This window comes from Natrix helvetica (assembly GCF_964273705.1).
Source record: "Natrix helvetica genome assembly, chromosome: 9".
NCBI lineage: Eukaryota > Metazoa > Chordata > Lepidosauria > Squamata > Natricidae > Natrix > Natrix helvetica.
The window spans coordinates 17,206,925-17,223,709 of record NC_138560.1 but is presented as its reverse complement, the minus strand read 5'-3'; the positions used below and the strand labels follow the sequence as shown (position 1 = coordinate 17,223,709).

The 16,785-nt window shown below is 44.8% G+C and overlaps 1 protein-coding gene across 3 annotated transcripts in view; it reads right to left on the bottom strand.

The window, feature by feature from the left end:
* STPG1 (sperm tail PG-rich repeat containing 1) overlaps nt 1-16,785 on the bottom strand; it is a 47,412-nt gene that overhangs the window by 1,139 nt on the left and 29,488 nt on the right. For 2 of the 3 annotated variants that reach the window (XM_081961990.1, XM_081961991.1), the window contains exons 7-10: nt 15,532-15,703; nt 12,999-13,189; nt 5,039-5,133; nt 1,101-1,164 (exon numbers count right to left, since the gene is read on the bottom strand). In XM_081961990.1, coding sequence (XP_081818116.1) covers nt 5,057-5,133; nt 12,999-13,189; nt 15,532-15,703 — 440 coding nt within the window. In that variant the 3' untranslated portion in view covers nt 1,101-1,164; nt 5,039-5,056. Of the gene's footprint in view, nt 1-1,100; nt 1,165-5,038; nt 5,134-12,998; nt 13,190-15,531; nt 15,704-16,785 lie in introns of those variants that run through there. The other variant, XM_081961992.1, reaches the window with a different exon arrangement.

The following is a 16,785-nucleotide window of genomic DNA, read 5'->3' as shown; positions in this document are numbered from 1 at the left end:
TTATTTTATAAATATCCAAACATGTGCATATGTATAAATATACCTTGTTTTATATATTGACATGGAGGAAAGTACAGCATTTCAATACCAGCTGCCTCACAGTTCCCTTCACCACAGGCTGTATTTCCCCTACCTTCCTTCTTTGTTCATTTTTCTAATTTTCTTTTTGTATATTCTATTGTAATAAAGATTCCGTGACCGAAATGCAAGCCTGGCATAATGTAAGATCCAAGGAGAGAAGCAGTTTTCATGATTCCTTAAGATACGTTGATTAAAAAGGATAAAATCAAGATGGCGGTCACAACTAGGTGATCAAATCCTTTCTTGCATGGACGTAAAAAAGGGGTAAAGCTTTGAACTCATGGTTGTGGCAGCCATCTTGATTTTTTTTTTCCTCCTGTGCAACCCCTGGTGCTGCAGTGGATCGCAACCTTTATCACTCCCCTGTGTGTGTGTGTGTGTGTGTGTTTGTGGGTATGCCATTTCTTGTTCTTGGGGGAGAAGCTTGGAGGCAATCAAAATCCATTCCTACATGACCTAAGCCACAGGTTGGCTTAGGTCATGTAGGACTTTCTTTCATCCCTCGGCTGCGTCTCCCTGTCGCCAGATGGCTCCACAATTGATAGGATTTTAGTTAAGACAGGTAGAGGAAAAAGGATGCCGCGCTAGGAGGAGACTCTATGGTGGGGGAACTGGACTTCCGGTCGACTCCAGAATTGAACAGAGGTGCTTCCAGTTAGGACCTTTGTGGCTCTTTGAGTGTTTAAGGTTGCCGATCCCTGATCTAAGCCATCTCTTTTTCATCTGGGACAATTCAGGAATCCAACAGAAGGGAATATCTGTAGTTCAGGGTGGAACTGTAGAGTTCCTGGTGCCCTCAGAGCTCAAGCGTTTCTTTGTTTGCAGGCGTTTCCTGACCCAACTAAGTCGTATCATCAGTTCCAGGTAACCTCATCATCATCTTACACAGACAATGTCCCCGAGTTGGGTAAGGAAACATCTGCAAGCAAACCACCACGCTCAGACAACACCCAAGAGCTTCCCAAATCGGATTTGATGCATTGCTGCAGGAAGCTAAATTGACTCCAAGAAAATGCTAAAAGAAAAATGGTCCGTGAGCAGATCTTGACTCATTCATCCATGGCCATAATTGGTATGGTTGGGCTGGAATAAAAAGAGAAGTTAAACAGCACATTTACCTCTGCACAATAGGAGGTAATCCTTGACTTGCAACCTGTTGCTTAGCAACCGTTTAATATTCCAGCGGACCTATCTGGGGTCTTTACAACTCGGATTCGAAATTCCAGTGGTTGGGACCCCATTGTGGTCAGGTGGCTGAACTTTAACTGCTTGGCAGCCAGGTGCATTTATGGCCATTTGCAGCATCCAATGGTCACATGACCACATTTTTTTTTGCCCAACTCCGGCACTGACTTCTGTTTTTGTGTGTGGCAAAATTGACTTAGCAAATCATAGGCTGACTTAATTGATGCAAAAAAAAGGTCATAAATTGAGTCGGTCACCTGACCAACCTGCTTTACAACTATCAAAAGTCTTGAACATGTGGGTTCTGTTACAGTCGTAACTCAAGGACTACCTTTATCCCAACCTTGTGCTTGGGTAAATGAGACTGTGAATAAGATTCCTCTTTGGGGGCAATGGGCAGCTACATAAATTTCATTAATAAAGGTAAAGTTTCCCCTCACACATGCGTACTAGTTGTTCCTGACTCTAGGGGGCAGTGCTCATCTCCGTTTCAAAGCCGAGAGCTAGTGCTGTCCGAAAATGCCTCCGTGGTCATGTGACCCACATGACTAAATGCCAAAGGCGCATGGAGCGCTGCTACCTTCCCACCAAAGGTGGTTCCTATTTTTCTACTTGCATTTTTACATGCTTTCGAACTGCTAGGTTGGCAGAAGGTGGGACAAGTAACGGGAGCTCACTCCGTTACACAGCACTAGGGATTTGAACCGCCAAACTGCCAACCTTTCTGATCAACAAGCTCAGTGTCTTAGCCGCTGAGCCATGGCATCCCTTTGATGAATAAACAAACAAAAAATGGTCCCCGACAACTGAACTCGAGGACCAAAGGGAAGGGTAGCAAGGAGGAGCAGCAACAGAGGGAAGAATAAAAAGCTCCAAATTCCGAGTGGAAAATGCCAGGAAGAGTTAAGTGGAACCGGTTTGACAAGGGGGGGGGGGGGGGGGAAGCCTTCCTGAATCAGAAATGAAGAAGCTTCTTGGGTGAGAAGCGAATCATTTTCAAGGAATTAAAAGAAGAACAAGAAAGGCCAGTTGTCTTTTGGAAAAGCACCTTTGGAACAACTATGACCTAGAGCAGGGGTGTCCAAACTTGAGAACTTTAAGACTTGTGGACTTCAATTCCCAGAATTCCCCAGCCAGCATGGCTGGCTGGGGAATTCTGGGAATTGAAGTCCACAAGTCTTAAAGTTCTCAAGTTTGGACACCCCTGACCTGGAGGATCTGAGAATCTCCACAGACATTCCCACATGACAGGGTTGCCCTTTTCCCAGAGGGGTCTCCAGGTTGGGGTTAAGAAAAACAAAACAAAATGGCGGCCAGAATGGTGTCGTCAAAGCTGTGGCCCATTTTATGTGTCAGGTGTTTGCTTTTTTTTAAATCGCCCCCTACGAGTGTCCTTGCCTTTTCCTGTTGCTTCACCAACCAACCCCTCAGCAGGCCTTGCAAAAACTGGAAACGGATCTCGGTGGACATGCCTGTCACCTAACAGGGAAGCCCTTCGGTCTATAGATTCTGGTTTAGCATGTTCAAGGAAGGTGGTGACTGTTATTGCCAGCGAGGTTATGATTTCCCGCACAGTTATGCAACTTTGCCCAGGAGGATGCCCGTCGTTCCCTTCAGCCGTTCTCCCGGGAGCTGCTTGCTCAGGAGAAAAACTAAATAGGACATGCTTTCACTGACACCTAAAAGGCAACGGAAGCTAAGCCAGATTTTTTTTAAACAGAAGGACAGAGTTGGAAGGGACCTTGGAGGTCTTCTAGTCCAACCCCCTGCTCAAGCAGGAAAACCTATACCAGTGATGGCTAACCTTTTTCTAAAGGTGTGCCAAAATTGAGTCTATTGCATGCGCATGCGTACCCACCCACCTGCGCAAGCACGCAAAACACCCTCCCCATGCTGGTGCACATGCACATGCAATAGACTGTGCATGCAGTAGAATCCCCATGCACGCGGGGGGGGGGGAGTTTTCACCCTTCCCCAGGCACTAGAGGCTTTCCTGAAGCCTGGGGAGGGTGAAAACAGCCTACCCCACCCCTCCGGAAGGCTGAAAATCAGCTGGCCGGCGCGTGCATGCCGGCAAATATGTGCCACCTGTGGCATCACGGCCCTGTACCATTTCAGACAAATGTTTATCCAATCCCTTCTTTAAAACCTCCAGTGTTTGAGGATTCACAACTTTTGGAGGCAACGTCGTTCCACTGGTTATTTGTTCTGTCAGGAAATTACTCCTTAGTTCTAGGGGGCTTCTCCCCGCAATTAGTTTGCATCCATTGCTTCTTGTCCTGCCCTCAGGTGCTTTGGAGAATAGCTTGACCCCCTCTTCTCTGTGTCGGCCCCTGAGATATTGGAACAACTGCTATCATGTCTCCTCTAGTCCATCATTAAACCAGACATGCCAGTTCTGGCAACTGTTCTTCGTATTGTTTGGTCTCCATTAAATTAGCTCTTATAATTACAGTCCGGTCATGTATTTTAAGGTTATCCCTTTTTATCATATTAAAAATTACAATTTGGTAAGACGGAAGGCTGAGACGTTGGAAGGTCAGGAATTAGCCTGGCAATGCAAAGTTGGGCCTTGCTTGTTGAGTGAATCATGATCTTCTGCAGCATGGGAAGATCATGATTCACTCAACGAGCAAGGTCCATCTTTGCATTGCCAGGCTCACCCCTGGTCTTCTAACTTCTCAGGCTTGGTCCACAGAGGCCTCCCAATGGATGAAAAGTTGAACTAACCACGGCTAGCCAGAGTTGTGTTGAGGAACACTGCTGTAGGAGCTCTTTGTGTTTTCATATCTAAGTTCTGAATCGGCTCCTAGCTTCCTTCACCCAAGGCCCTTCACTAAATTAGGTCCAATTCTAATAGGAGCATTTGCCCAACGTGCTCTGCTTGATTGATGGACCCAAATGGGCTTTGTGAAACGGGTCCATCTGCTTAGTTCGTGGTTGACAATAAATCTCATTGAATTAACACCCACTCAATTTCAGGAAGTGTTACGAGAGTAAGAGTTCCGTGTCCATCTTCTCCATAACTATAACTGTATAAATGTTTTTGTATTTTCCCTCATCCACAAACATTTTCCCCCAGCACTTGATTTCTCACAGTCAAGAAGTAAATCTAAAACTGTGATGGTGAACCATGTCCAAAGTGGCACATGGAGCCGTGTTGCCTGGCATGCACAGGCGTCGCCTGTTCCTCTTCCGGGCTTCTGGTGCACATGCGACAATCAGCTGGCCTTTGTGCATGTGGCAGTGTTGGAAACTGGAAGAGCTGCTCTTCCATTTTCCGGCACGAGGATGCGTGCCGCCCAACTGATAGGCATGTGTGCATGCGCAGCAGTAAATGGAAAACTTGCTGGCCGGTGTGCACGTCTGCACTGGAAACCAGAAGTTCTTTTTCCGGCCTGCGCATGCCCCCTGGGCAACTCCTCTTCCTGGACACGGCCCAGACGAGCATGCGCTAAGCACATTAGCGCAAAGTACTCCCTCTCTGACACTGGGTGCCGCGCGTGGGCGCTCCCTTTTCGGCACTTGGTGCCAAAAGGTTCACCATTGCTAAGCTAAACCATGTCAGAATTGTTTTCATTTTGGCTCACAACTCCTGCCAAGAAAGATGAATCCCTGACCTGAAAACTGGTAGTGAAACAATAGTGACTTTCTATCCAAAACTCTTTTTCAATCCTACCACACGGCACCAGTGAAAACCAAATGTTTTCCACCGTTCGAAAGATATACAGGATTTGCAAATGATCTAAAAATAGACTGCGCCAAAACCAACCTTGTGGGATCTCTTGCTTTATAATACTGGCACCCATTTGTTGCTGACGTTGTACATGAAGGATTGTTTTCCTGGAATAGGGAGGGTGTAAGTTCCTGGAAGGAGAAACACAGAATTTTAAGGGATCAGCTTGCAGGATGTGGGCACTCCTTCACCTCATTATGTCTCTCTTGCACCCCTGGCTTTCTGCATTACAGGTAGTCCTTGACTTAGAACTGCCCCAAATTTCTGTTGTTAAGCAAGGCAGTTGTTAAGTAAGTTTGTGCCCCAGGTTATGACCTTTCTTGACACAATTGTTAAGTGAATCGGTTGTTAAGTGAATAACACGGCTGTTACGTGAATCTGACTTCCCCACTGACTTTGCTTGGCAATGGGTCACAAAGGGGGATCACATGACCCGGGGACACTGCAGCCATTGAGCCTTGGTGGCACAGTGGTTAGAGAGTGCAGTACTGCAGGCTACTTCTGCTGCCTGCTGGCTGCCTGCAATTTGGCAGTTCGAATCTCGTCAGGCTCAAGGTTGACTCAGCCTTCCATCCTTCCGAGGTGGGTAAAATGAGGGCCCAGATTGTTAGGGGCAAGAGGCTGACTCTGTAAACCGCTTAGAGAGGGTTGGAAAGCACTGCGAAGTGGTATATAAGTCTTAAGTGCTATTGGAATGTCTCCCTTCCTTTCCTTGGCCCTGGTGGTGCAGTGGTTAGAATGCAGTACTGCAGGCTGACTCTGTTCACTGCCAGGAGTTCGATTCTGACCGGCTCAAGGTTGACTCAGCCTTCCATCCTTCCGAGGTGGGTAAAATGAGGACCCAGATTGTTGAGGGCAATAAGCTGACTCTGTAAACCACTTAGAAAGGGCTGTAAAGCACTGTAAAGCAGCATATAAGTCTAAGTGCTATTGCTGTTATTAATACATGCCCATTGTCAAGCATCCAAATTTTGATCATATGACCATGGGGATGAGGACACCGTCGTAAGTGTGAAAAACATAAGTCCATTTTTTTCAGTGCCATTGTAACTTCAAATGGTCACTAAAGAAATGGTTGCAAGTTGAGGACTACCTATATTAAAATAGCCACCTACTTATATTATGAAGCTTTCTTCCCACTCGGCAAATGCAAGAAAAAAAAAAAACTTAGGTGCTGTAGTTGATCTGATGCCAGCAGCCAACTTTTCAGGTACCAGAATTGCAGAGGAAGCAGTTCAGGTATGGGCTGGGTTACTTCTTCTTTTTTTTCTTCCAAGCAACAGGGCTCCAGATCAGATGCATGAAAAACAGAAATTCAGCATGCCGGGCGGAGCAATGTCTAGCAAATTCCTCCTTTCTCGGCAGTTCTGGGCACAGATGTGCTGCCAGGAAAGAAAATAAATACTGACAATCTCTGTGCAGCCACAAGTTGGGACTAGACGGGGGTACAAGCGGCAATGCCGAAGCAGCATTTTCCCTCCAGCTCCTTTGCTGCAGAAGCTCCATAAAAATGATTCCCAGGCAGGCTGTCTTCACACATCCTGCTAAGCCAGGGGTGTCAAACGCAAGGCCCGCGGGCCGGATCCAGCCCATGGGGTGCTTAGATCTGGCTGCTTTGGTAACAGCGAAGGACCGGCCTGCGGTGCCTCTGGAACTAGAAAACAGAGATTGGGAGGGCTGTACACAGGGCCGGATTTAGATGAAAAGAGGCCCTAGGCTATTCCACTTATGGGGCCCTTTCACCTCCCATTTTTAAGTTTGTAAATTGCATGAGAGATAATAAAATACATCATTACTGTGATATATATCAATATATTAAATGAAACATGTTGTAATTGGTACTAACCTTTATAAAAAACGTGGCACGGATAAATAAAAGGCCCCTCTTGATCTTGAGGCCCTAGGCCAGGGGTGTCCAAACTTGGGAACTTTAAGACTTGTGGACTTCAACTCCCAGAACTCCCATGCTGGCTGGGGAATTCTGGGAGTTGAAGTCCACAAGTCTTAAAGTTCCCAAGTTTGGACACCCCTGCCCTAGGCTGAAGCCTAGTTAGCCTATAGGAAAATCCGGCCCTGGCTGTACATGACCCTCCTAAGGTCCATTTATAATGCCAGAGGGTTGCAGGAGGTGATTGTAGCCGAAAACGGAGCTTGGGAGCCTGTTTTCATGGCAACATTAGTGACGTCAACCTGGCCATGCCCCCTGCCCCCCCCCCCCAAGGTCAAACATAACCCTGATGCAGCCATCAATGAAATCGAGTTTAACACCCCTGTACTAAGCCATTATGGAATTTAACACAATCTAAGGACCCAGTCCAATGCCAAACAAGCAGACTTATGATCAGAATCACCGCTTGCACTAACCCAGGGTTTGCGGGGGGAAACGAACACTGGCTGAGCTTCATAACACGCATAAAGGATCTTGTTGGCTAGGGATGATGTGAGCTGTAGTCCAATTCAGTACAGGTAGTCCTCGGTTTACAACCGTAATTGAGCTCGGGATTTCAATTTCAAGTAATGCCGATAACTAAGCAGGTCATCACACAACCAATCAATTTTAAGACTTTTCTGGAACATTCTACCATATGCGGTGGACGTGCCCCATCACAAGGAAATACTGGTGCAAAATTCGGAAATGGAAGAAATTACTTAGCGAAAAATAGAACTGAAACCAGAAGCATTCTTATTAGCACTGTTAGACCAAAACATGGATAAACAATCTCAATACATAATCATACACATACTCACTGCAGCCAGGATTGCTTTCGCACAAAACTGGGGAAAAATCAATACACCCACAGATGAAACAATAATTAGAAAAGTACTCGAATGCGCAGAGATGGACAAAATGACAATAGAACTAAAAGAAAGAGAAGAATCAGATTTCTATAAAGTATGGAATAAAATTTATGAGTGGCTAGAAAACAGAAGCCAAAACAGAAAATAGAGAATGTAAATATATGGTGATATAAATAATCAATATTATTATAAGTGTTAGTACTACTGTTGTTAAATAATAGGACAAGGTAATAAGAAGGCAATGCAGAATGGAGAATATAAAGGCTAAGCAGGAAAGCCGATACAGAAGGCTGTATAATTACTTTATATTGTTATGTATGTTTTGTGTTTTGTTCTTTCTTGTCGTGTTTTTCTTTCTGTTTTTAAAGATTAAAACATTCAATAAAAATGATTTTAAGAAAAAAAATCAATTTTAAGACTTTTTTTGTGGCAGTTGTTAAGTGAACATAATGTCCACAATGGACATTTTTGGTCAGAAATGAGAGGTAAATGCCAGTTTCCAGCAAAAAAAAAAAAACACCCTGTCATAAATTGCAGTCAAATACCTGCAGACATTGCAAATGCTGTAGATGAATTTGAAACTTAAGTACTTTTCTATTTTTTGTGTGTGGTGGTGGGGATCCATTGTAACTTTAAATGGTTGTTAAGAGACCGGTCATAAGTCAACGGTTACCTGCAGGAAGGTACCTTGATTGGCAAAGAGTGTATTTAGTATGAAGTGAAAGGCTATGGGAGAAAAGGAAAGTAGGGAGGCCATAGGACAGGGGTGTCCAAACTTGGGAACTTTAAGACTTGTGAACTTCAACTCCCAGAATTCTGGGAGTTGAAGTCCACAAGTCTTAAAGTTCCCAAGTTTGGACACCCCTGCCATAGGAGATGACCAGGCTGAGCTCGAAGGAGGGGTCAAACGTGTCATCGGTCACAAGTCCCTTCACGCCCACAAGAGATCTAAGTCCAGCCCACCTTGAATTCCTTTCTATTCTTATCTCCCGCTAATTTCCCTTACTGTTAGTAGTTCAGATTCTCGTAGAGAGCTTAAGCTTGCAGTAAATCTTTATACTCATTTGAACTGCCTAGATCTCCTGATTTCCCTGGTGCTGGGAGAGGTCATGAGGCCATGGAAAAGACAAAGCTGGGAGTCTTTTCAAGGTTTACAATGAGGGGGTCATGATTCTACTTGATCAATCCTGCAACACAATTGCACATTTTTGTACTATGAAGACCACTGGAGTTCATAAAATCATAACATTGGAAAGAAACGCTGGGGCCTTGTGGCAGAGGTGGTATTCAGCCAGTTCTCTCTGGTTTGGGCAAACGAGCTGCTGCGGGAGACTCCACCCATGCCCCAATGTAAAGTGCAAGCACTGCACATGCGCAGCAGGCGGTGCACATGCACAGACATTTGCGAACCAGCAGGGTCGGTAAGTGAATCCCACCGCTGCCTTGTGGGGTCTCTTGAAAAATGTGAAGGCAGGGGCATCCATGAGGTGGATCAAGAAGGTTAAGACAACACTCTTGATTCCCAGCAGGCTTTCGAACTGATTTCTCCCTTTAATACATTTTTGTTAAAACAGAGAACATAATTAAACAGAGACAATATTATGCTGGCAGTAAAATTTAAACAATAACCCTCCAGAGTTGAAGCAATTTACATTCGTACCTCCCATAAGATTTATAAACTATAAAGGAAAACAGGTATTAATAAACATGTTTTAAAATTCCTTCTATTTTATTTTTGTTCCTTTCTTAAAGGAAAGCCATAATTGTTCCTCTAAAAAAAAAAAGTATTTGGCTTCCCATGGGCTTTGAAAAGTTTTTTTAAAAATCCATTTAAGCCCTTCTCATATTTTAGGATGTGTCGTTTATCCAGATAATTCCAAATATTCAGCCTAGAAACTCTATTACCAGTGATTAATGACCACTTTTCATAAATCAAAGGCAACATTGCCATTGTCTTCATCTCAGACTCCACATTCATCTGTCAGAAGGACTTAAGAGATTTTTGGTGTCCTTTACTTCCTTTAACGGCTGAAGGAAATATTATGTTACCACTTGGGACTGATTGCTCACAAATCTCAAGCATGCTTTAGCCAATATCAACCCTTGTGTTTTTTTTCCCCAGGTGATGTCTTGTTCATACCGTTTGTGAAGGAATATTCAGAACTGGTTGAAAGGACAAGGAAGTGGATAGGAGTCTTGAAAAACATCTTATATTGCCCTTCTGCAAAGGCAGGATGTCCTTGATTTATGACACCAATTGTGACCAGACTTTCCATTGTTAAGCAAGATGGCTGTTAAGTAGGTGACGGCTGATTTTACAACTTTTTTGCCATGACTATATATAATAACAGAGTTGGAAGGGACCTTGGAGGTCTTCTAGTCCAACCCCCTGCTTAGGCAGGAAACCCTACAAATGGTTATCCAATCTCTTCTTACAAAACCTCTAGTGTTGGAGAATTCACGACTTCTGGAGGCAAGTTGTTCCACTGGTTAATTGTTCTCACTGTTAGCAAGTTTCTCCTTACTTCTGGGTTGCTTCTCTCCTTGATTAGTTTCCCCCCACTGCTTCTTGTCCTGCCCTCAGGTGCCTTGGAGAATAGTTTGACTCCCTCTTCTTTGGAGCAACCTCTGAGATATTGGAAGACTGCTATCATGTCTCCCCTCGTCCTTCTTTTCATTAAACTAGACATACCCAGTTCCTGCAACCGTTCTTCATATGTTTTAGCCTCCAGTCCCCTGATCATCTTTGTTGCTCTTCTCTGCACTCTTTCTAGAGTCTCAACATCATTTTTACATCGTGGCGACCAAAATTGGATGCCATATTCCAAGTGTGGCTTTATAAAATGGTATTAACACTTCACATGATCTTCACATGAACTAAGCCAATGAAAAAAGCCTTTATCATACATTCAAGGGTATGCATTCAGACTCAGCATATTGCCCTCAACAATTTGGGTCCTCATTTCATCGATCTTGGAAGGATGGAAGGCCGAGTCAACTTTGAGCCAGTGAGAATCGAACTGCTGGCAGTGAGCAGAGTCAGCCTGCAGTAGTGCATTCTAACCACTGCACCACCAGGGCCAAGGAAAGGAAGGGAGAAATAGCAATAGCACTTAGACTTATATACCTCGTCACAGTGCTTTACAGCTCTCTCTAAGCGGTTTACAGAGTCAGCCTATTGCCCTCAACAATATGGGTCCTCATTTTACCCACCTTGGAAGGATGGAAGGCTGAGTCAACTTTGAGCCAGTGAGAATCAAACTGCTAAACTGCTGGCTGCCGGCAGTCAGCAGAGGTATCCTGCAGTACTGCATTCTTACCACTGCACCACCATGGCTCAGGATCAGAGGTAGTATTCAGCTGGTTCTTGCTGGTTCGGGTGAGCCAGTAGCGGTGGCTGTGGGAGGCTCCACCCACCCGCCCCAAGCTAATGCGTGAGCACTGCACATGCACAGAAGGCAGTGCACATGTGCACGCGCTCACATTTGCGAATTGGTAGGGAAGCTAAGTGAATCCCACCGCTGCTCAGATGTCTTCTGTGGGCCAAGCTTTGGCTGATATTTGGCTTTTTAAAAGCCATTACTTGACCTAATTTCTGCGGATAACAGCGGATTAGAAATCTTTCTTTTAAAAAAACTAAATCACCGTTGACATTGACAATATCACATTCAGTCAATTGCCAAAGGCAGTGCTACTTGGAACAGCTTATATCCTGCCACGGTACCTTTAACACCATCAAACAAAACATCTGCTATCTCAGCTCCTTGGGAAGGACTTGATAGGTGAATAAAAATGTCAAACCCAGTCTAAACATCTGGCGGACTGTGCAACCACTCATAATAAAGATAGTACCAATAATAATAAGCACCTTGGGTGCAATCTGAAAACATCTGGACTGGAGCCCCACTTGAATACTATTGGCATTGTCGAAAGCACCATTAGTCAATTGCAAAAGGCAGCTTTACTTGGAAGAGCTTACATCCTACAATGCCTTTAACACCATCAAACACAACATTTGCTTAGCCCACGTCCAAAGGAAGGACACAATAAGTGGATAAAAATGCCAAATCCAGTCTAAACATCTGCGACCAACAATAATAAATAGGAAGATAGCCTTGGGGCAGTTCACAATATACAACCCTAGCTGTTCTAGTCATTTCCGGGTTGGGCAAGGCAAGCATTACAGGAGTGAAGAATTCATTCATCTTCTACCTTCTGTAGTGAACACACCCTACAAGCCCCACCACAAGGTCATCAATGACCGAATAGTGTGCTGGGAATGCAGGGAACCAAAGGATGCTTTTCCAAAGGTGATTCTTTATACTCTTGTACCGAATGACATGGAAGCCACAGCTCCTGCTAATTAACCTTTTCGAATAATTGGGACCCAATGCGTCACCTTGCTTGATGTTTGGCAACCATGAAAGTCCCATTTTGTGGCAAGGCAGATTGCTTTCAAAGAAGTCTCAGCAAAAAATACTTCTCGGAGGAAGACCAACAGCTGGACTGAAACAGGTCAGCCCCATTGTTCTTTTCTGCTTGGCTGCTGTTGACACCCCCATAGGGCTGTCTGCAAAATATAGCCAGAAAAAGTCAAGATGGCGAATGTGACAATAAACCAAAACAGTTGGAGCTTTGACTCAGTGGTGGGTTGCAGGCGGTACGCCCCAGTACAGGCGTACCGGAGCCAGAACAGAGCACTGGATACCATTCCGGTACGGTGCTCCGGAGGGCCCACCTGCCCGCCCGAGCTCCTTACCGGTCTTTTAAGTCTTCTGCGCTTCTGGACATGCACACGGCGTGTACAGCACCTGAGCGACGCTCCGCTGAGCAGCTGGAGCGTTGCGGAGGCTCGCAGAGGTGGTAAGATGCATGCACGCGCTAAGCACATGTGGACGCCATCGGGCCCATTCCAAGCGTACCAGTTGGAACAGGATCCGGAACCCACCACTTTGACTGCACCATCAGGGCTGCCATCTTGACGTTTTTTGACCATGCCCTGAAGATACCCTGACACCCCTGTTACATGCTTGTAGTTTCCTTTTGTCAATCTTCCATTCTGATTTTCTTTTTCGCTCGCTTTTGGCCTCTCCAGCCAACCGGCTGGCCTTTTTTTGAGCTTCACTTTCTCTCTTCTTCTCAAACGGACGACTGTCTGGCTTGCTATAGGGGCATTTAATAGCAGTTATATTCTCACCTGGTCCAGGTATGCCTTTGTGGAATTTATCACCTGTCCAGCGTTTGGTGTTCGAAACAAACACAGCACTGGAGATGTAGTGCTTAGGAGGTCCTCTGTAGTCCACTATGTCATATTGGCCGGGCCCTGGTAAAGGTGGGTTTTGGGGGGGTGGGACAGCTGGGGCTGAGAAATTCAACATGCACTTCCTCCTATCAAAAACAAAACAAAACATAGTCTTAAATCCTCTGTGGTTTCAAGCAAAACCGGGATTAATTCTAATTGGAGTGGTAACCTATGGCAAATCCTCCAGCTAGAGATTTAGGGACTAAAACTCCCATAGTTCCTCAGTCTACATGGCCTAATAACAAATCTACCGTATTTTTCAGAGTATAAGACGCACCAAAATTTTGAAGAGGCACATTTTTTTAAAAAAAAGTTTTTACACTCTGCAGACCTCCCAAAAACGGCCAGTTTTTCACAAAAATGGGTCCCGTTTTTTGTCAAAAATAAAAGGGCATGCATGGCCTTTAGGAGGCTTATAGAGTGCTCCTGGGGCCTGGGGGGGCAAAATTGAGCAAAAAACAGCCCATTTGTCACTCATTTTTGCCCTCCCCAGCCCCCAGGAGTACTCTGGAAGCCTCCTAGCCATTTTAGTGAAGGGAGCAGGGTTTTGGGAGGCCAAAAGTGCTGTATTCAGTGTATAAAATGCGCCCAGATTTTCACCCTCTTTTTTTGAGGGAAAAAGGTGTGTCTTATACTCCCCAAAATATGGTAAATTGAGATTAGAACAAATTAGAACTAAATTTAGAACAATTCTAGATTGGCTCTTATTTTGTAGGGACATATGTGTGACATCATCTTGGCTTTCAAAGTTCTTGGTGTTTCAAGGCCCTCCAGGGTAGCAGGTAGGAAATGGGCCACCGTAAGACCTGGCTGCCATTCCTTCCAGCACTGTTTCTCAGCCCAGGACAACTTTAAGATGCATTCTAAACCTCCTGGCTTGAGGTATTCTGGCAGCTGAATTCCACCCAACTTTAAAGTTGCCAAGGTTAAGTGACACCACTTTAAATCCAACGTGTATTTTCCTAGGATTGTGCTAAGTAGTAGTTGCAAAGCTGATTTTAGCATGAGCACCCTGGGTGCACAGAAGCACCACTCTCCCTTTGAATTAGAAACACGACACATTTTTATTCTAGAGCAGGGGTCTCCAACCTTGGCAACGTTAAGCCTAGCGGACCTCAACTCCCAGAATTCCCCAGCCAATTGGGGAATTCTGGGAGTTGACTGGGGAATTCTGGGAGTTGAAGTCCACTTAAAGTTGCCAAGGTTGGAGACCCCTGCTCTAGAACATCTTCCATAGAAACTCTGCATGGTAATTCTAGAGCACTTTTTAGGGACTTCTTGAAAATAAGAGTAAAAAGTTGCTCTTCTCATTAGAAAAATCGGAGACATGTATCAGCCATTACTCTAATGTCACCTTGACATCAATGGGAATTGAAATGGCCTCTGGAACGTTCTAGTGTTTTCTGCCAGCAGAGATGTCCTTTACTCACCAGGTTTGATCTATCTCTTCCCTGTTTGGTTGATTTATGGGTCTATTACCCACTGCCTGTTCCCCCCTGCATTAAAAAGGCATGAGATGTAGTAAAGATACCTCTAACCGTGCGCAGAGAGTAGCCAATTTGTATTAGGATAGGAGGAAGGGTGAGTTCTGGGAAGTATTTGGGCAAGAATGCAGGGGGTAGATCTTAATCTTATCTCCAGCAAAATGTCTCCACTGTTTGCAGGACAGTCGCTATAAAATTGTCTTGGTTGAGCAACTGGCTCATAGTTTTATTAGGTCTTGGGTCACAAACAAGCGGGAGGTATGAAGGCACCTTTGGTTCCCTAGAGATTGTTAAAGAGAAGGTCAAAAATCCATCCATGCAAAACTGAGTTTGGATTAGAGATTGAAAAAGGAGTTCTGTAGTCAAGTCTCTTCCAATCCAGAAATGTACTCAGTTAAAAGGTAAAAGTTCCCCTCGCACATATGTGCTGGTCATTCCTGACTCTAGGGGGAAATGCTCATCTCCGTTTCAAAGCCAAAGCACCAGCACTGTCTGAAGACGTCTCCGTGGTCATGTGGCCGGCATGACTAAACACCAAAGGCGCACGGAACGCTGTTACCTTTCCACCAAAGGTGGTCCCTATTTTCCTACTTGCATTTTTACATGCTTTTGAACTGCTACATTGGCAGAGGGCTGGGACAAGTAACGGGAACTCACTCCATTACGCGGCGCTAGGGATTCGAATCGCCGCCCTGCCGCCCTTTCTGATCGACAAGCTCAGTATCTTAGCCACTCAGCCACCGTGTCCCTTTTACTCAATTATACATGCCATAATATATTTACTGCTCTATGCACCCTGAGCAATATTGGCTGGGGAATTCTGGGAGTTGAAGTCCACAGTTCTTAAAGTGGAGCAAGGTTGAGAAGCACTGGTTTAGAGAGATGCCAATTGATTTGTTATTTAAGAAAAGGAGTGGATTGGCAAACTTCTTTTCAGGACTCACAGTCCAGAGAACCTCTTTGATGGTCCAATTGGAGTTTCCACCGCCTGCTGATAGGCTGCTGGTCCTGGGCTCAGAGTTTCTGGATCGATTGTACGACCTGTTTTGGATCTAAAGCAGGACACCAGCACTGGAGGAGACACCCTGATCAGGGAGTCTTTAATTCGGTAGTGACCTAAATGTAAAAAAATAATAATAATAAATATAAAAACCAACTTTGCAAATGATACAGCCAAGTTTTATTCCCTTTTGAGACATGCCCGTAATTGTTTAGTTGAGATGGGCAGCCATACAAATCAAATAATGACGATGGGAAAAGGAAGCAAAGATAGTACCAAGAATAATAGGTGCCTTGGTTGCAATCCCACAATATCTAGATACCTCTTGCTCACCACTGGCATTGACAAAATTACCATCAATTGCAAAAAAAAAGGTGCTTACATCCTGCAGCAATGCCTTTAACACCATCAAACAACATCTGTTTATGCCAGGCCCTTGGGAAGGACGGATAGATGGATAAAAATGCCAAATCCAGTCTAAACGTCCGGCTGATTGTGTGATGCACCATAACAATAAATATACAAGTAGTCCTTGACTTATCACCACAATTGAGCCCAACATTTCTTTTGTTAAGTGAGGTGTCTGTTAAGTGAGTTTTGCCCAGTGGTAAAATTCACATTTTTTTTACTACTGGTTCTGTGGCTTGGTGGGCATGGTGTAGCTTAGTAGGTGTGGTTTGGTGGGCATGGCAAGGGAAGGATACTGCAAAATCTCCATTCCCACCTACTCTAGGGCCAGCCAAAGGTGGTATTTGCTGGTTCTCCGAACTACTCAAAAGTTCCACTCCAGAACCTGTCAGAAACTGCTGGATTTAACCTCTGGCCATTTTTTGCTCGTTTCCCCCCCCCCCAAGGAGCACTCTGCAAGCCCCCTAAAGGCCATTCATGCCTTTTGGGGGGGGATGGGCCCGTTTTGGTGAAAAACAGGCCGTTTTTGGAAGGTTTGCAAAGTGCAAAACCCTTTTTTTTAAAAAAAAATGCCTCTTCAAAGCTTGGTGCGTCTTATACTCCGATGCATCTTATACTCCAAAAAATACGGTAGTTAGTAACAAGGTTCTTACACTAATCTGCCTTCCCCATTGACTTTGCTTGTTAGAAGATCACAAAAGGTGATTGCATGATCCTGGGACACTGCAACTGTCATCAATACATGCCAGTTGCCAAGTGTCTGAATTTTGATCAAGTGACCCTGGGGATG